At 43.2% G+C, this 20,020-nt stretch overlaps 1 protein-coding gene across 8 annotated transcripts in view; it reads left to right on the plus strand.

The window, feature by feature from the left end:
- The window catches only part of Nedd4 (NEDD4 E3 ubiquitin protein ligase), a 128,248-nt gene that overhangs the window by 95,330 nt on the left and 12,898 nt on the right, over positions 1-20,020 (plus strand). For 5 of the 8 annotated variants that reach the window (XM_029570757.1, XM_029570764.1, XM_017801913.1 and 2 more), the window contains 11 exons: positions 1,493-1,558; positions 4,843-4,962; positions 6,559-6,759; positions 8,915-8,995; positions 9,675-9,729; positions 9,821-9,879; positions 11,065-11,130; positions 15,142-15,371; positions 16,995-17,116; positions 17,207-17,277; positions 19,856-19,951. In XM_029570757.1, coding sequence (XP_029426617.1) covers positions 1,493-1,558; positions 4,843-4,962; positions 6,559-6,759; positions 8,915-8,995; positions 9,675-9,729; positions 9,821-9,879; positions 11,065-11,130; positions 15,142-15,371; positions 16,995-17,116; positions 17,207-17,277; positions 19,856-19,951 — 1,167 coding nt within the window. The remainder of the gene's footprint in view (positions 1-1,492; positions 1,559-4,842; positions 4,963-6,558; positions 6,760-8,914; positions 8,996-9,674; positions 9,730-9,820; positions 9,880-11,064; positions 11,131-15,141; positions 15,372-16,994; positions 17,117-17,206; positions 17,278-19,855; positions 19,952-20,020) is intronic. The other 3 variants (XM_017801918.1, XM_029570784.1, XM_029570768.1) reach the window with 2 other exon arrangements.

Genomic DNA, 20,020 nt, shown 5'->3' on the forward strand with positions numbered 1-20,020 from the left:
GTGTACCACATGCTTGCAGTGTCCACAGAGGCCAGAAGAGGGCATCAGATTCCCTGGAACTGGAGTTACAGTTGTGAGCTTCTATGTGGGTGCTGGGAACTGAATCTCGGTCCTCTGCAAGAGCAGCCAGTGCTCTTAAGTGCTGAGCCATTTCTCCAGTCCCTTATTTTTTAATTATGTGTATGTATGTGTGTCTGTGTGGCTTTGCACACGTAAATGCAGTGCCACAGAGGCCAGAAGAGGGAGCCAGATCTCCTGGAGCTGGAATTACAGGTGGCTCTGAGCCATCCCACCAGACCTGGGTGCTGGGAACCAAACCCAGGTCCTCTGGAAGAGAAGCAAGCGCTCTTAACTGTGAGCCATCTCTCCAGGAGCCCATGTAATTTAAAATCTGACCTTTTATATTAGTGTTTTGAGTGGTTGGTTGATTGGTTGATTGGTTAGTTGGTTGGTTTTGGTTGCTGATGATCAAACCCAAAGCCTTATGCATGCAAAGCCTCCATCCTGCTGGAACCACATCCTTAGCCCCCTGAGATCATCTTACACCTGTTTTTCCATAACTTTTTTCACTTGCTGGTTGGACTGTTTCCGTAAATATGTACTGAATGTACTTTACTTAAAGTCAACAAAAACAATCACCAGGCTCTGGCATGGTCCCTTGTATAAGCCATCCTGAAAGTATCCACCAGTTTCCCATTGTGATGAACGTAGATTGTTTATATGTCTTTGTTACTATAAACAATACAACAGCAGACAGTCTGGCTTCATTTATATGTGTATTGTAAGTTTTGATGTCATTTAATAACAAAACTAAGATATTTCAGACAGTGGCAACAGCTTGTATATCAAGGCAAAAGGCAGGAGAGAAGATGGGATTTCCAGGAAATAAGTCATCTGGGTGGAATACCCAGTGGGCAGGTTGTGAGGTGGGAAGTGACTGCAGGTCAGGAAGGGGCAGCCCTCAGGCAGGAAGCTTATGTTCAGTGGGTGACTGTCAGCAGTCCTTGAAGCCTTCAGACAGAGAATGAAGGGAGTAGACCCATGCCGTGGTGGCAGCAGGCATTGTGGATATGAGGAAATGAGACTTGAATCAGGAAAGCACATCACGATGTTGCTGCTGGTATAATTAAGGTGACAAATGATGAAAACTTGATATCAGGAAGGAAAAAAGCCAAACTTGATCCATGAAAGGTGAATGTATTTGAGAACTAGTTAGGAAGAGTCAGCAGGATAAAGGATCAGGTTAAAGTGGATATGGATGGGGAAAACCCAGGTCCAGATGTGGACAGCTGAGGGATCAGAAGGTAGTAGAGCTGGTCCAGCCCTGGGACAAAGGGAGCTGACAGAGAGCAGGCACCATGGTCTTCACCTGTCATCTCACAGTCACACCCTCCCCAGCACTCTTCTGCTCCATTTCGCCCACCCTTGAGATCTCGGTGTCTGAAGACAAAGCTAAAGCCATTGCTATTCTGTTGTTTTTCCCCCTCACAAGAGTCACTCCGGCAGAAGAGGCAGCTTGCAGGCCTATATCTTGGAGGAACAGCCTGCACTTCCTGTGGTAAGTTTTATCCTCTCCCCTCTGTCATGAATGAGAATATAAAACTCAATCATTTTTAATTACTGAGTTTGGCACCACTGAGGGTGACTGACTGACAGGGAAGTGATACATCAGTAGGCTCTAAGGTGTAAAAGTCCAGGAGGGGACACAGGGCACAGCCTTGGAAGTCTAATCTGAGAACACCTCTCATGTAAACCCGTCCCTGTGCTGGTGACTGTGGTGGGATTTGGCTTCTCAGCTGGGACCTTGTGCTGGTGGGAGCTGGTCTGCTGCTGTATACATGCATGATGTGGGGTTCTGGCATCAGGCTGCCATGGCCCCACGTATGGTGCACAGCATCCAGCTATACACAGACATAGTATCCAACAGTCATGTCTTCCCTGTGTATGAATTATCTATCCAGGGGTGTTCCTCACTCAGTAGGTTATGTACCAGTGGCCAGGGTAGAATTTTCCATCCCTGGTGCCTCCTTTCCCATCAGGCTCAGTCCATTGGTCAGCAGAGGCTTCTGCCATCTCTGCAGTTCCATTCCCAGCCTCAGCTGCAGCTCCAGCCTGAACTGCTGATCCCTGAGGGTCTCCCAGTTCCATCCTCTTTATAACTCCTGTCTCACTATATGAAGTTGTCACTGCCCTGTAGCCACGTGTTTTGTTTTGTGATGGGGTCTCATTGTAGCCCAGGCTGACCTTGAATACCTGAACCTCCTGCCACCACCTCTTAAGTGCTAGGGTTACAGGCATGTGCCACCATGCCTGGTTTATGCCTTGCTGGGAATCAAACCCAGGGCTTTATGCATTCTAGGTAGTCACTCTACCAACTGAGCTACATCCCTCTCCCCCACTTTTTTTTTTAAATAAATTCCCAAGCACCCCTCCTCTTCAGCCTGCCCTTCTCCTGCCTGTCCCCTGCTGCCTTCTTCTAAATACCCAGCTGTTCTCAAATCCTAATTCTTTTCTCTTATATGCATACACATTCCATTTCTCCTCTTGGAATGACCTCCTCACTTCTCCCCGCCAACCAGTTGGACCTTTGAGTGGCCGTCTATATATTAGTTTTGAGAAACAAGGTTTATGTTTACGTGGAAATTCCAGCACAGGTATGCCATGGCTCCAGGATCCTTAACTCAGGAATGGCTAATCTGTCTAAAAAGATGGCCCTACACTGAAAGGGATACCATTCCATGCCGTGCCAAGGGTGGAGGAGCCAGCTACTTTTGAAGTCCACTGACCTGGTCAGCATAACAGCAAAAGGACAGGTGCCACCAAGGGACTTCCCCATGCCAGCCTGACTGTCTCTGGTGGTCACTGCTTGGCCTCCTCTATTACACCAGAGCCTGTGTAAGCACAGACCCATGGTATTTTCACTACCACCCTTGTAACGCCCTCCATACTGTGAAAACATTGAATCTCATTGACTGAAAGATATTCAGCCAAGAAATAATTTTAAGTACTCCAGATAAGAAAAAAAAATAACATCTAGAAGTCATTTATATTTTGAGGACTGCAGAGCTATTTCCCTTAATACATTGAGTTTTTGTTTTTGCTTCTTAAAAATTTATTTTTATTTTGTGTATGAATGTTCTGCCTACATGTCACGCAGTGCCTGCAAGAGGCCAGAAGAGGGTATTGGATCCCCTATAACTGGAGTTATAAATGGTTGTTAGTCACCATGTGGGTGCTGAGAACCAAACCTGAGTCCTCTGCAAGAGCAGCCAGAGTCCTTAACCACTGAGCCATCTCTCCACCCCTTTACTTTTACTTCTAACAGCTTTTGTGAGATGTAATTTATATACGATAAATCCATCCACCTCTATAAATATGTAATTAAATGAGTTTTGCAAATTCATACACGTATATAGACATGGTTTATAAGGCATTTGGTCACACTGTGAAGTTGCCTGGGTCTCTGAGCCCATGCAACTCCTCTCCTGCCTTTGCTGCCGTTTTTACCTTTTCTAGAAAGGGAATCATGCAGTCTGCATGTTTGACCTCATTCACTCAGCATGATATTGTCCTGTCTCTATAGTTGGTAGTATTCCATTGCCTACACACCCACCTCGTGTATCTCTTCACCAGCTAAGGTACATTTGTTAAGGTATAGCTTCCATAACTTTAGTCTAACAGTTCATCTTAACTGTCGGCAGAATGCTCACAGCTCCTTTGTGTCTAATAAGCACGTATCTGAAGGGCTCCTGATGGTATTCATGAGGTTCTTCAGGAACCAAGCCAAGCCTCAGGAAGAAGAGTCAGTCTAGTTCAGAGTTCTAGAAGGAAAGCTAGCTACAGGAACCCTGGAAGTAACCCCTGAACTTCCCAGATAACAAATGAAATGTTCATCTGTTACAAACTGTAAAGGCTTCTCCAAGCCTTTACAAGAACAAGACAGGCAACTTTTCACTTGGCATCTAAGTGTGGTTCTGAGCTTAGGATGCCCGGCTTCAAATCTTGACCCGGTTACTTACAAGCAGTGTTATCTTAGAAAGTTGCTTCTTTTCAATACAATCGGTAAAATGGGCCAGGATTAGCAGCAATCTCATTAAGGGATGTGTGTGTGTGTGTGTGTGTGTGTGTGTGTGTGTGTGTGTGTACCTTCAGTGTATGTTTCATTAGTATTTCTTTGAAGATTTATTTACTTTTATTTTATGTGTATGAGTTTGGCACATGCATGGTGCCTGCAGAGGCCAGAAGAGGGCAAAGGATCCCCTGCAGCTGGAGTTAAAGGCAGTTGTGAATTTCCATGTGAGTTCTGGGAACCAAACCTGGGTTGTCTGCAAGAGCAACCAGTGCTCTTGCTGCTAAGCATCTTCTCATCCCCTTTATTAGTGGGATTTTTTGTTATCATGCTCATTGGCTGTTTCCCTTCTTCCCAAGTGAAATGTTATATAGTTTATATATTTTTAAATATTTAAAATAAGGGACTGGAGAGATGTCTCAGAGTTAAGACCACTGGCTGCTCTTGCAGAGGACCTGGGTTCGATTCCCAACATCCACATGGTAGCTCACAACCATCCTTCACTCCAGTTCCAGGGATCCAGTGCGCTCTTCTGACCTCCACAGGCATTGCACAACACGGGCACACCTACCTACATGTAGGCAATAAACTAATACACATAAAATAAAGATAATAAAAAATTTTAAAGTTAAAGTATGTCATTTTCTGTTGTATTAAGTGGTTTTAGTTAAAAATAAGATATAGCTCATTTCGCAGAGCTGGCAGTGAAGAACTGATGTGACCCTTCTTAAAGACTTCTTTCCTGTTAATATGTAGTTATTTGTACACGTTAGCTTTTGCCTACTTCATCTGGATTGCCACCAGGTTGGGAAGAAAAACACGATGAGAGAGGAAGGTCGTACTATGTAGATCACAATTCCAGAACCACCACGTGGACAAAGCCGACTGCCCAGGTACTCTGCCCTCTGTTAGCTTGCCTTCTTCCAGCCTTCCTGGGTAATCTCCAACTGCACACACCTGGCGTCTTCTCTTTATTCATTTTCCTGATTGATGCTGAACCCACCACCTCCTGTGGCCCTCCAATGTATGTAATTACCACTTATCATTACATAAAGAAAATCCAAACGGGACTAAGAGGGCAAAGTAATGATCTAGTCCATTGTATGACTGGGTTTTCAGTAATTAAGGGTTTGTGGGGGTTGGCATCTGCGTCTGTGTGTATGGGCGCGTGCGCAGGCACACATGTATATATGTGTGTGCATGCATGTAAAATCCCAAAGTTGACATTGAGAGTCTTCTTCAATCTCTCTCCACTTTATTGAGGCCGCGTCTCTCTGTGAACCCAGAACTTGCCAGTTCTGGGTTATCTAGGCATTCAGCTTGCCCTGGGATTTGGTCTCCACTTCTCAAACACTGGGAGTACTGGCAGATCACCACAGCCACCTAGCTTTCATGTGGGAGCTGTGGATCTGAACTCTAGTGTGCATGCTTACGTGGCAAGTACTTTGTCCACTAAGCCATCTCCCCAGCCCCTGATTAAGACATTTTGCTAAAAGATAATCTTTGTGATTAGTGTCTGTTAAAGAAATTTATGACTGTGGCATTTCTTCCTTGACTTCGGTCTTCTGCAGTACTTCTTGGTATGGGTTTGGTTAAATGCTTATTTTACCTTACACCATTTCTCATACTGAGAGTTTTATTTACGCTTATGTATTTATTTCCTTGTGGAGGGTCACTGCCACAGTGTGCGTGTGGAGGTCAGAGGACAACTTGCAAGAGTAGTTCCTTTGCTTCCATCACATGGGTTCTATGGATTGATCTCAGATCTTAGGCCTTGGCAGCAAGCACCCTTATCCACTGAGACCTCTCACTGGCCCTAAAGCAACTTCTGTGTATGGGGTACTCCCTGTTCAGCGTCTTAGCAGCTCTCTGCCCTAAGCACTGCAGCTCACCTTGCAAGTGGTACTGCCCAGGCCAGTGGCTATGGCTCCTCAGGCAGCGATGCCCGTGGCAGACTAATAGCAATCATCTTAACTGTGTGAGAACTGGCTGAGCACTCAGTTATAAAAACAAAGTTTGCTAGAACACTTGATTGGAAAATTCTAAGAAAAAAGAGTAAAATGTTGTGATTTATGTCTATGTCCCCAACCCTTAGGAGGCTGAGGCAGAAGAATTGCTACAAGTCTGAGGCCCACCTGGGCTGTAGAGTGAGACCCTGTATTGAGAAAAATGTTGAAGAAAGTTTACTACATTTAAAAATGAGCCTCAGAGCCAGGCGTGGTGGCACACGCCTTTAATCCCAGCACTCGGGAGGCAGAAGCAGTGGATCTCTGTGAGTTCGAGGCTAGCCTGGTCTACATAGCGAGTTCCAGGCCAGCTGGGGCTACAGGGAGACCCTGTCTCAGAAAGACCAAAAAAAAAAAAAGAGCCTCAGCTGTTGGACTGACTGAGTGGTGTGCATTCTCTTTGTAGGCTATGTTAGCTATTTTAACTAGAGCTGTTTGTGAGTTTTCCATACAATTTACAGTATGACTTACTTAATATGCCAGGCTACAATGAAGACCAGTCAGCTGCCCTCAAACCAGAGTTCCTCAGGCACTCAGCTGCAGCTCCCCACCGGTGACCCTGCACAGCAGGTGACTCCACCATCTGAAATTGAACAAGGATTCCTTCCTAAAGGCTGGGAAGTCCGGCATGCACCAAATGGGAGGCCTTTCTTTATTGACCACAACACCAAGACCACCACCTGGGTAACTTCCATACTCCACCCTTTAAATTGAAATATTTTATTTATTATTTCTATTTTTTATGTGTATGAGTATATTGCTTGCATGTATGTAAGTGCACCTGTGTTGTGCAACTCAGAGGTCAGAAGAGGACATCAGATCCCCCTGGAACTGGAGTGATGGTTGTTAGCTGCCATGTGGTTTCTGGCAACTGAATCTGGGTCCACTGCAAGATCAGTGAGTGCTCTCAACTGCTGAGCCATCTCTCCAGCCCCAAGATTTATTTATTTTTATGTATGTGTTTTGCCTGTATGTATGTGTATGTACCACATGCATACAATGACCACAGAGGCCAAAAGAGTGAGTTGGATCCCCTGGAACTGGAGTTACAAGTGGTTATTAGTCACCATGTGGGTGCTGGGAACCGAACCTAGCTCCTCTGTAAGAGCAGCCAGGACTCTTAACCACTGAGCTGTCTCTCTAGCCCTAGTATTTTTAGTTTGTCTTAAAGTTGTTTAATGTCTAGTTCATCACCAACAGAAAAATTACCAGTCTACCTGAGTAGATGTAAAAGGCCAAGATAGCTTAAATAAAACTTAAAAGTTTAATAAATTATCTAATACAGTACTATTAAAGTAATTATATATTAATTAATCCCAATAAATTGAACTTTTTTTTTTGTCTTTTTGAGACAGGGTCTCCCTGTAGCCCCAGCTGTCCTGGAACTCCCTATGTAGACCAGGCTGGCCTTGAACTCACAAAGATCTGCCTTCCTCTACCTCCCAAGAGCTGGGATTAAAGGCATGCACCACCACACCCAGCCTGAACTTTGTTTTTTTAACAATCTGAATTGACCTTACTAACTTTTTGTTAGGATGACCATCCTGTCTTTCAAAAATAATAATAAATCAATACCCAACAGATACTACAACACATAGTCCTGTTTATTTTTTTATTATATTTATGTATTTACTTATTGTGTGTGTGAGAGAGAGAGAGCGAGAAAGAGAGAGAGAGAGAATACATGCATGCCATGGCAGGCCTGTGGAGATCAGTAGACAGTTTGCAGGAGTCAGTTCTCTCCTTCCACCATTGAATCCAGGTTGTCAGACTTGGTGGCAAGTGGTCCCCTTCTTTCACCAGTTTTTGTTTGTTTTTGGTTTTTTTATTTATTATTTTTACTTTATGTGTATGAGTGTATTGCCTGCATGTATGTGAGTGCACCCATGTCATGCAATGCCGCGGAGGTCAGACGAGGGCTTTGGATTCCCCTGGTTGGAGTTAAGGACAGTTCATAGCCGCCATGTAGGTCCTGGGAATCGAACCCGGGTCCTCTGCAAGAACAGTCAGTGCTCTTAACTGCTGAGCCATCTCTCCAGCCCCTTTCACCAGTTTTTATGCAGAGAAAAGCTAGCTCTGGAGCGAAATGCTCTCAGTGGCTTATGTGAAAGAGACAGTCAGTGCTAATGCCACTAGAACTGACCCTTCTAGCTCGGTCATAAGGCAACCTCACAGCAGTATCTTCTAGAAGGAGAAACATGTCACACATGAAGGAAGTTAAGTGTCAGTGGGGTGTGGTGGAATATGTCTGCAGTCCTCCCACTTGTGAAGATCAGGAGTTCAAGGCCGACCTAGTCCACATGAGATCCTGTGTCCAAAAGCCAAAAAATTAAAATGGATACATAGCAGAGAGTATTTTATGTATTTTATTATTTTCTTTTTCCATTTTCATGGATGAATGTGGCATGTGTGTATGCATGTTTTACATGTGTGTGGGTGTATGTGTATGAGTGTATAAATCTGGAGTCCCAAGGTTGATGTCAAGAGTCATCCTCCATAGCTATTCCACCTTATTCATTGAGGCAGGGACTCTCAGTCAAACCCAGAGCACACAATATAGCTAGTCTCCCTAGCCAGCTACCTCTGGGGATCCTCTGCCTCCACCTTCCAAGGCTGGAATTACAGTGGGCTGCCATGTGCACCCTGCATTTACATGGGTTCTGGTAATCCAAACTCTAGTCTACTCCCACTCAACAAGTGCTTTAACCACTAAGCCCTGTCCCCATCCCCAAAAGAGTATTTTAAATATCCATCCACATTAAAAAACAATTGTAACATAATGGTTATCATTATTTTAAAATACATATGTTGTTTTATTTATTGACTCAACCAAAAAAAGGAAGATCCAAGACTGAAAATCCCAGCTCATCTGAGAGGAAAGCTGTGGCTCGACTCATCCGGTGATCTGGGGCCTCTGCCTGTGAGTCTGGGCTAGCTTGACTAACTCAAACATTTTGTGCTTTGGACTATAATAATTCTTTAACTCCTATAACAAATAGTTATTAAACTACTTGTGCCTTCTACTAAAAATGCTATGTGTAAATTATATTAGCCTTGCAACCAATGCTATTTTTTTAAGATTTAATTTCTATTTTATGTGTATGAGTGTTTTGCCTGCATGTATGTAAGTGCAACACATATGTAGAAACTCACAAAGGTCAGAAGAGGACACCAGATTCCATGGATCTGGAATTATAGACATAGAAGGTTGTTAGACACCATGTAGAGATGCTGGGAACCGAACCCAGGCTCTCTGCAAGAGCAGTCAGTGCTCTTAACCACTGAGCCATCTCTTCAGACACTGGAATGTAGGGTTTTTATTTATATTTTATGTGTATGACTATACTGCCTGCATGTATGTAAGTGCATTCATGCATACAATGTCCATGGAGGCCAGAAGAGGGCATTGGATCCCCCTGGAACTCAAGTTACAAGAGGTTGTGAGCTGCCATGTGGGTGCTGGGAACAGAACCCAGTCTTCTGCAAGAAGAGCAAATGCTCTTAGCTGTTGAGCCATCTCTCCAGCCCCTAGTGCTGTTTTTTTACCCATGAATCTAGAACCCTTTCTTAAAATAATTGCAGTAAAATTTTAATTACAGCCAGGATGGGAAGAAAGAACTCACACAGATGGAAGAATCTTCTACATAAATCACAGTATGTGCAATGTGACTTTTCCATTACATAAGTGTTTTGTGATGCTGGATTTTAGACATGGGGAAGAACATCTTTTTTCTTTCTCTCTCAGATATAAAGAGAACACAATGGGAAGATCCTCGGTTGCAGAATGTGGCAGTAACTGGACCAGTAAGTCTCCCTGAAGGGCATCATGCTGCTCTGATGGGACTGTCCTGCTGTACACCTTTCCAGGGGCATAGGGTCGAGTGAAACTCCACAGGAATCGAGGAGGTTGGGCCTTTACCATGTGCCCCTCTCCTCTGTGCCTACCCCACATCTCAGTTCTTTGAAAAGATAGTATGAAATCCTTGCCCTGAACGATGGCCTTGGGAGGCAAGAGATCCTGACAGACACGGTTGGGCCGATAGACTGCTCAGCCCAGGCTGACACCTGCCTTTGTCTAAACTCAAAATGTTGACAGTCCTTGCCTGTGTTGACACAGACATCTAGCCTGTGTCAGGATGAGCAAGCAACAGCACGCTGTTATCTCCAGGGTCACACTTTGAACTAAATTTAGTGAAAATTTATTGCGAATGCCCATTATTTAAGACATACCCATATTTAGTGTAAATATTACCATTGGCCAGGCATTGTGGCACAAGCCTTTAATCTCAACACTTGAGAGGCAGAGACAGGTGGATCTCTGTGAGTTCTATTTAGGCCAGCCTCACCTACATAGAGAGTTCCAGGCCAGATGGGATTACACAGTGAGGCCTTGTCCCAAAAACAAACAAAAAAATGATCTTTGTATGGCGAATATCCCACTTCGAGTCAGGTTGACTATGGGAAAACCACTCATGCAGCTACTTTTCCACTTTTTTCTTCTTTGTTTGCTAATTCACAAAATTAATAAAATTGAGCATAAGGATTTTTTGAGATTATTGCTTAGTGTCAGTGTGTACTCTTAAAATAACAAGAAAGGCAACTCCTGGAATTTCAAAGGGAAAGCACATTTTTCAAATTGTTCCTTTAATGGAGAAATTGCTTTCAGTGTCTTTTTAGAAATGGAAAATTTTGTTTCTGAATTTTCTCTACTTGCAAAAAAGTTCCTGTCTTTGGCATGTTGCATTTCAAGTATATTGCATGATGAAAATTGCAGCCATAGGAATTGCTGAATGCAAGTTTATCTTAAACAGAGGAAGATTTTTTTAAAGTTTTCTATTCACTTTCCTTCACATGTGAAACTTTAATTTCCAAATAATTCTCTTTTAATGCCTTTAATGTATGTTCATAAAATACCCAGAGGAGAACTTCTAAAGCTGTCCTGGGATGAAAACCTAAACTTCTTTGTTTCTCCAAACTTTTCAACTAAAGGCAGTGCCCTACTCCAGGGACTACAAAAGGAAGTACGAGTTCTTCCGAAGAAAGCTGAAGAAGCAGGTCAGTCAGAGCTTGGGATGACCCTCATAAACTGAAGCCAGAGGGAAACTCACTTCTAGAAGCAATATTGTGGACATAGACAAACGCATTGTGCTGTATTCGGAACAACTTTGAGTAAATACCTTCTCATAGAGAAAATATTTGTTGTTGTTGTTGTGACAGGGTCTCCCTGTAGCCCCAGCTGGCCTGCAACTCACTACATATACCAGGCTGTCCTTGAACTCACGGAGATCCATCTGCCTCTGCCTCCAGAGTGCTAGTATCAAAGGCATGCACTACCACATCCAGCCTGTTTTCTATTTGTGTGTGTGTGTGTGTGTGTGTGTGTGTGTGTGTGCCTACATGAGTTCATGTGCAGCACATGCATGCAATGCCTACAGAGGCCAGAAGAGTGCATCAGACCCCCTAGAATTGGCGTTACAGCCAGTTGTGAGCTACCATGTGGGTGCTGGGAACCAAACTCTGGTCCTCTGAAAGAGCAACAAGTGCTCTTAACTGCTGAGCTATCTCTCCAGCCCCATATGCTTATTTTTCAAGAGTCTTTGCAATGTAGAAAAATGTCATAAAAGATTCACTTAAGTCTGCTGCTTCCTCATGGGATTTGTGGAGCTTGGTTTGTAGGCTAGGTAGTGTAGCTCAGGGGATAGTATTCTTGTGTTGTCTTTGATTGTGTTGGAGAACTCCCTGGATTCCTTTACAGCTTCGACTTGTTATTTCTCAGTGATAGTCATCTTGTTCTTCACAGCTTCAAGTAGAACACATTTCTGCATAATTTAAAAACAACTGTGAATGGAATTGCAAATGCGTTGCCCTAACCTCCACGTGCTTGACAGGCATGCTCATTACACATCACCAAAAATTCAGTATGTTTACAATTAAACTCATCATCTGCCCCTCTATTTCATTTTTGTTGGTGTTGACCAACCTTTTTAAATGCCTTTCCTCCTTTTCCTGCAGTTTAGGAACACTACCACTAAGTGGCGATGTCGGGTCACACTTTCTTGGGTTCCAAGCTGGAAGACTTTTCCAGTGATTCAAAATGGTGGGTTGGCTACCAGACTTTTCGTCCAAAATTTTAACAAAAATGAAATGCGACATTTTTTTAGTGTAAACATTGTATGTCCTAATAAAATTCTTGAATATCAAAGGCCTTTTTCTCCTTAAAGAATAACATTGTATCTCAATTACTCAGAAAATTGTTTTCTATTTCTGAGCCTCAGGGTTTTAAATCATTTGTGGGAGGTTTGATAGATGGATTAGTTGGTAAAGTATTTGCTGGACAAGCATGAGGACCAAAGTTCAAATCCCCAGTTCCCATGTCAGAAGCCGGGCATGATCCCCAGCACCAGTGAAGATGACCCAGGCAGTTCCATGAGCTCACTAGCCAGTCAGGATAGCCAAAGTGTGAGCTCCAGGTATAGTGAGAGACCCTGTCTCGGAATATAAAGAAGAAGCCGAGCTTGGGGGCACATGTTTGATCTCAGCACTTGGGAGACAGAGGCAGGCAGATCTCTGTGAGATTGAGGCTAGCCTGGTCTATATAGTGAGTTCCAGGCCAGCTGGGGCTACAAGGAGATACTGGATCAAAAAAGCCAAAAAATCAGGGCTGGAGAGATGGCTCAGCAGTTAAGAGCACTGACTGCTCTTGCAGAGGACCTGGGTTCGATTCCCAGCACCCACATGACAGCTATGAAACGTCCTTAACTCCAGTTCCAGGGGAATCCAACGCCCTCTTCTGACACCCTCGGCATTGCACGACACCGGTGCACTCACATACATGCAGGCAATACACTCATACACATAAAATAAAAGTAATAAAATATTTTTTAAAAAACCAAAAAATTAAAAAAAAATACAGTAGTGAGCAATTGAGGAAGATGACGAATGTTGACCTCTGTCCTGTACACACACCTGTGTATATATGTGCACACACACAAACACCAAAAATTTTAAAATATAAATAAGTAAATAAATAATTCGGTGTTTTGAGACAGGCTGGCCTAGGATTCACAGTGTAGCTCAGGTGGCCTCAAACTCGCCACAGTCCCCTTGTATATTTCCACAGCGAACTGTTTTTGAGGTGTTGCTTGTTCCTGTAAGTTTGGAATTAGCAGCAGTTAGACTTGTGCCTTACTGCACACCATACTGTAAATGCCTTCAGAAAGCAGCCACATCTTATGCCCTGTTTTTACATTCCTTTTTCCTCTCTCTGATCTATCCATTATGGGGTTTGGCCCAGGGAGTGAATAGCTTGCCTGCACCAGTTGCCTAGTAACTAGCTTTAAAAAATTGCTTTGCTCCAATCACTCATTACTTATTTGCACAAGCATCCAGGGAAACCTTTGCCATGCTCATGGGAGCTGTTTGCATTCATGTTTCTATAGGGCTTTTCATTCTCCCTAAGTATGCTAACAGACTTTGTTCCTAAGACCTAACCTTCTTGCTTTTTTCTAGAAGACTGATAGCTCATCTTCGCCTAATGGTTTCCACTTGACAGTGGTTCACAAAGCACTCAGGAATAAAATATTCAGATATATTTTTATAATATTTACATCACATCTACCAAGGCATAATTATCTGCATTTCTCTCCAAAGCACAGAATGTGCAAAAGATGAATGAAGCAAGTGTCATTCATTAAAAGCAGAGTCTCAGAACTAAGTCTTCCTAAAAGATATTATTTATTATTTTTTGTTCTATGTGTATGAGTGTTTTGCTTGCATGTAGGTAGGTGCACCCATGTTGCTCAAGGCCTACAGAGGTCAGAAGCAGGCTACGGATCCCCTGGAGCTGGAGTTACAGACGGTTGTTAGCCACCATGTGAGTGCTGGGAATCGAACCTTGGTCCTCTGCAAGATCAGCCAGTGCTCTTAACTGCTGAGCCATCCCTCCAGCCCCCCTAAGTCTTTCTTTTTTAAAAATTTTTATATGTATGAGTGTTTTTCCTGCATGTATGTAAGTGCACTATCTGTGTACAGTGCCCAAATAGACCAGAAGAGGGAGTCCTATCCCCTGGAAATGGAGTTATAGATGGTAGTGAGCTGCCATGTGGGTGCTGGGAACCAAACTCAGGTCTTCCGTAAGAGTAGCAAGTATTTGTAACTACTGAGCAATCTCTCCAGCCTTGAGAACTAACTTTAACTTCTGTTTTCTATAGTTTCTTTAATTTTGTTTTTTAATTCTGTATATGTGTGTGAGTCTGTGTGTGGTATGTGCATATGAGTGCAGGTGCACACAGAGGCCAGAAGAGGGTGTCAGATCCTCTGGAGCTGGAGTTACAGGATGTTGTGAGCTGTCCAGTGTGGGCACTGGGAACTGAACTCAGGTCTCCTCTGCAAGAGCAGTATGTGTTCTTAACCACTGAACCATCTATCTGCACCTTCTCTAGTTTATCTTAAAATGAGAAGTAGTTTCTTGTAGTGTTATGAAGTGCTAATGAGTGAACCCATTAGCATGCAGTTCTGGCACAGTCTTTAAACACTAGCATCTTCTAGAGTGAGGCAGGGCAGACTTGAAGGAGTAACGGACGCCTAGAATGGAAGTAAATTTGAAAAGCACTGTTGATGAGCTGCCTTCTGGGCTTCATCTTCTCCACCCACAACCTGTACGTAGCAGAATCAGAAGACTGTTTCATTAAGAGAGTCGGGAAAAAATGCCTGAATTCTGCATACTGTTGAATAGTAAGATGACATGTCTAAGCTAGATGTGGTGGTGCCCGTCTGTAATTCCAGTACTGGGGAGACTGAGGCCAGAAGATCTTGAGTTCCAGGCCAGTCAGCTGCATAGCAGGTTCATGGCCAGCTTGGGTTACCAAGAGAGACACCCTGTTACAAGAAATGGGAGGTGGAGGGGATGCCGACAATAGTGTGCTCAATTGTGTTTTCCTTGTTGACTTGACTTGAAGAAAATGAGTCCTGGGCTCAGAGTTAGATAATGTTGTGAGTCCTGTAAGAGGCAGACTTGTCCTAACACTTAGCTGATGTAAACCTAGTCTCTCTCCTCTGGCTCTGCAGAGTGACATTCCAAACAAATTTGAAATGAAACTTCGCCGCGTGACTGTTCTCGAGGATTCTTACCGGAGAATTATGGGTGTTAAGAGGGCCGACTTCCTCAAGGCTCGGCTATGGATTGAGTTCGATGGCGAAAAGGGACTGGATTATGGAGGAGTCGCCAGAGAGTGGTTCTTCCTGATCTCAAAGGAAATGTTCAATCCTTATTATGGGCTGTTTGAATATTCTGCTACGTAAGTACATTCATCTGTTATTTAGAGACAGTGTCTCACTATGCTGCCCGGTCTGGCCTGGAATTCATAGACACAAGCAGCCTTAGCCTCCCAAGCACCTGGGACTAAGGCCACTACAACTGACATAAATATCTTTAAATGAGTAGTGCAGAAGGCGACAAAAACCACCATCTCAGAAATTATCGTAACAAAGTTGCCTTACCTGACTGATGTTTCAGAGAGATAACTATTTCAGAAATGGAAGTAAAATTGTGGTGCTAAAATTGTGGTAAAATATGCATAGCATAAAGATTTTAACTTTTCTTTATGCGCTTCCTAGCAGGTGCCCTGGCAGGGAGCTACAACCCCAGCCCCCTTTTCAGCATCCCCTGCCCTTGGCTGGCAGTTCAAGTACATTTCACAGCTGTGCATCATCGATCTTCCCCAAATAAAACGACTCCCATGAAACCCTTGAGCCACCATCTCCTGGCACCCACTGCTCTCCTTGGCTTCTGTGTGTGTCTGACTCCAGGTGCATCAGATATATGGACCCATATAACATGTGGCCTCTGTACATGGTTTATTTCACTCAGCATGTGCTGAATGACCTTTCCTAGGGAAATGTGAACAAGTGTCTGTTCACACCCAATAGGGCACTGAGAACAGACGAAAGTAAGGATTCCAACAAAACCCAGCTTGGCAAACCAGAGTTTATTGGGACTAGCTCCAGGAGCATGGGTGAGGGGTACTTACAGGAGTGTGGATGACTCACAGACAGCAGGGTAGCAGAAAAGCCCACCCCAGCATAGGTAGCCACCTGGGGCTCACTGTGTGACTTCCAGGCAAGTCAGCTGGCCATCTCTTCTCCAGAGCAATTTCAGATACTTACATAACCTTGGGCAGGGGCCTTGTAAATCTTGCAAGTTTTTCTTTGCTTCCTGATCTTATGAGCCTCTCTGGTCTCCCTCAGGAAGGGAATGTTTCAATTTGGAGGAAATTGCTACAGGACAACAGGTCCTCAAAGTTTGTCCTCCTTTACACCAAGTATCTGGATTTTCTTTTTGTTTGGATGTACCATTGTATTTATCTAGTCTCCTGTCTTTGGGGGTACTTCCACCTTTTGACAGAAATTACTATTTTTTAAAAAGATTTATTTATTTTTGTTTTATGTGTTTACTGTTTGCCTACATGTACATAAATGCACTATGTGCATGCAGTGCCCACAGAGGCCAGAAGAGGGCATCAGATCACCTGGAACTGGAGTTACAGAAGGGTATGAGCTGCCATGTGGGTGCTGAGAATCGAACCCGAGTCCTCTGCGAGAGCAGCCAATACTCTTAACCACTGAGCCCTCTCTCCAACCCCAGAAATTGCTATTTTTTTTAAATATTTTATTTATTATTTTTATTTTATGTGTATGAGTGTGGGAATCGAACCTGGGTCCTCTGCAAGAGCAGTCAATGCTCTTAACCACTGAACCATCTCTCCAGCCCCCGGAAATTGCTATTTTTAAGACCATTGAATCCAATGTGGTTGTAGTAGAGGAAAATAACAGAAGAGGGGAAACTTTTGGAATCATTCGCTAGGTTAAATTTTTTCCTATGAGATATCAAGAGGGATACCTAAGTGTGGTTTTCTTTACAGGGATAATTATACCCTGCAGATAAACCCCAACTCTGGCTTATGTAATGAAGATCACCTCTCTTACTTCAAGTTCATTGGCCGTGTAGCTGGGATGGCAGTTTACCATGGCAAACTGTTGGATGGTTAGTATCAAGCATGAAACTTTAAAAAATATATATATAATCACTTTTTACACTTGGTAATCGTCTTAAACATATGTCATTTCTTGCAAGGCTTTTTCATCCGCCCCTTTTACAAGATGATGCTGCACAAAATGATCACACTTCATGACATGGAGTCCGTGGTAGGTCTCTTACATTATGGGAGAAGAGAGATTTAACAGGCAGCTTGGCATTTAGGAGAATTAGGGTTTGGTGGTGGTTGTTATTTTTATGGTGTTGAGGATTAAATCCAAAACCTTGCTAAATAGGTGCTTTTCTTCTAGGCCATATACCCAACCCAGAGAATTAGTTTTTAATGATCCGTAAATTAATAAAATGTAAGTGGTTGGGGACTGAGGAGATGGCTCATTGTGTAAGAGCATTTGCTGGGCAAACATGAGGACCCAAGTTCAGATCCTCTGCACCCTCTAAAAACCCAATCATGGCCGACTTGAATGCCAATGAACCCAGCACTGGAGGGGTGGGGGAGGGGGGAGGGGCAAAGACAGGATCACCAGGGCTTGCTGGCCTGTTCCTGTGCCCACCACATACACTGGCTCTCTTCCTGTGCCTGTGTTCATCAATTTGTCTTAGTTTTTTCATGCGTTGCAAAGAAAATTGCAAATGCTAGCTATACTTTCCGTTCACATCTTTTTTTTTTTAACATTTATTTATAGCCTGTGGGCAGGGGGGAGCACAGGTATCCACGTGGAGGTCAGAGGACAACCTGCGCGAGTTGGTTCTCTCCTTCTACTATGTGGGTCCTGGGGATTGAACTTGGGTCATCAGGCGCAGTGTAGCAGCGGGTGCCATCTTGCCAGCTCACTTTCTGCTTTTGCGTTTTTATTATACTTATTTTTGTTACATTTCTTTTTTTTTATGTATTTGGGGGGAGGGGTGCACATGCCATGGCACACCTGTGAGGGTCAAAGGACAATTTACAGGAGTTAGTACCTCCTTCCACTATGTAGGTTCCTGGGATTGAACTCAGGTCTTCAGGCTTGGGAGCAAGTGCTTTTACCCACTGAGTATCTTGCTGGCCCCTCTGCTAAATTCTTTACATTGTACCATAATTACATATCTTCCGCATAAGTATTTGAGTTATAATTGTTTAGGGTGAATGACATATGTTTACAATTGGCATTTCAAAGGCAAGGACTTGTGGTAAAGGCCATACAAGGAAATAGAAACCTAGGGACCAAGTCTTGTTTTCTATGCTGCAACAGCCCCAAATAATATGGGTGCACATGGGTTCTGAGATCAGTTCTTCAGTATTAAGTACATTTTAATTCTTTTCTTGACTTTATTGGTGCGGACAATATAATTCTTTGTTCTTGTTCTTGTTCTTGTCCTTGTTTGAAGGGGGTCTCATGTAGCCCAGGTGGATCTTGAACTCAATTATGTAGCCAAGGGTGACCTTGAACTCCTGCCTCCACCTCCTTGGTGCTAGGATTACAGGCATACACCACCACACCTGGTTTATGCAGTGCTGTGGATCAAACCCCAGGGCTTCATGCATGCTAGGCAAGCACTGTACCAACTGAGCTGCATCCCTGGCCCCAGTATGATTCTTTCTAAACCATAAAACCACAAGCTATTGTGGGGTTTAGTTAAGCTTCTATGTTAATATGAAACATTTCTTTTTTTAATTATTTATTTAATAACCACATACTTAGAAGAAGCATTTCATTACAACAGCATTGACATATTTAATAACAATTTCCAGAGCTAAGGTGCATCTCTTTCAAAAGTGGCTATACATTTTTAGGTTTACAGTTGAATTAATACAGCTATACAATATTGTACTCAGTATAAACCCTATAAGACATAAAATTGAATGATGTTTTAACCTTTAAAAAAGATCTCCATTTCATTTTAGAATACACTGTGAAACATTTCTTTAACACGGCTAACTATAACATCTTCCTTATAGCTGCTACTCACACATTCACGCATGGTCTCATAGACCTATGAGAAAGGTGCTGGAGATCCATAAAATTAGATTTACCTGAAAATTGCTTTATTTAACCCCAGAACTTGGACAATAAAATTTATATGACCACTGCTTCCATGCAGATAAGTGGACACCATGCTATCGACTGGTATGTTTTTACTTGTGCAACTAAGAGCTCGTCTTTCTCTTTGGAGTATGTGTAGGAGTGAGTGGAAAAGACGTGAAGCTAACTTTCTATCTTTTCCCCAGTTAATCAGATCCTTAGTGAACTCTGTGTCTGTCTGTCTGTCTGTCTGTCTTTGTGTCTGTGTGTGGGTGTCTCTCTGCCTGTGTGTCTGTGTCTGTCTGTGTGTATATGCATGTGCAGAGCATGGGAGGTCAGAGGTTGATGTCCCATGTCTTTGGGATCTATCTTTCTATGTACAAAAAAATTTAATGCAATTTTTGATGGGTATGGTGACACATGCCTTTAATCCTAGCACTCAAGAGACAGAGTCAGGCAGATTTCTGTGAGTTCAAGGACAAAGGCCAACCTGGTCTACATAGCAAGTTCCAGGTCAGCCAAGGCTACATAGTCAGAACCTGTCATACACACACAACCACAATCACACACACATACTCGCAACCACACATACACACACACAAACATTTTTCCATCGAGGGTATAGCTTGGTGGTAGGGCATTTACCTAGACGTCACAAGATCCTGAGTTCAATTCTCAGCACTGCAAAATAAATAAATTAATTAAAAATGTAATTTCCTTTTAGGATAGTGAATATTACAATTCACTACGATGGATTCTTGAAAATGATCCCACAGAATTGGACCTCAGATTTATCATTGATGAAGAACTATTTGGACAGGTTTGTGAATTTTCAAGTGGTACATAATTTTGTGACCTAAGTTTATACACTCAAGATATTTCCTTCTGC

This window comes from Nannospalax galili, unplaced genomic scaffold (assembly GCF_000622305.1).
Source record: "Nannospalax galili isolate Female #2095 unplaced genomic scaffold, S.galili_v1.0 scaffold611, whole genome shotgun sequence".
NCBI classification, from domain to species: domain Eukaryota; kingdom Metazoa; phylum Chordata; class Mammalia; order Rodentia; family Spalacidae; genus Nannospalax; species Nannospalax galili.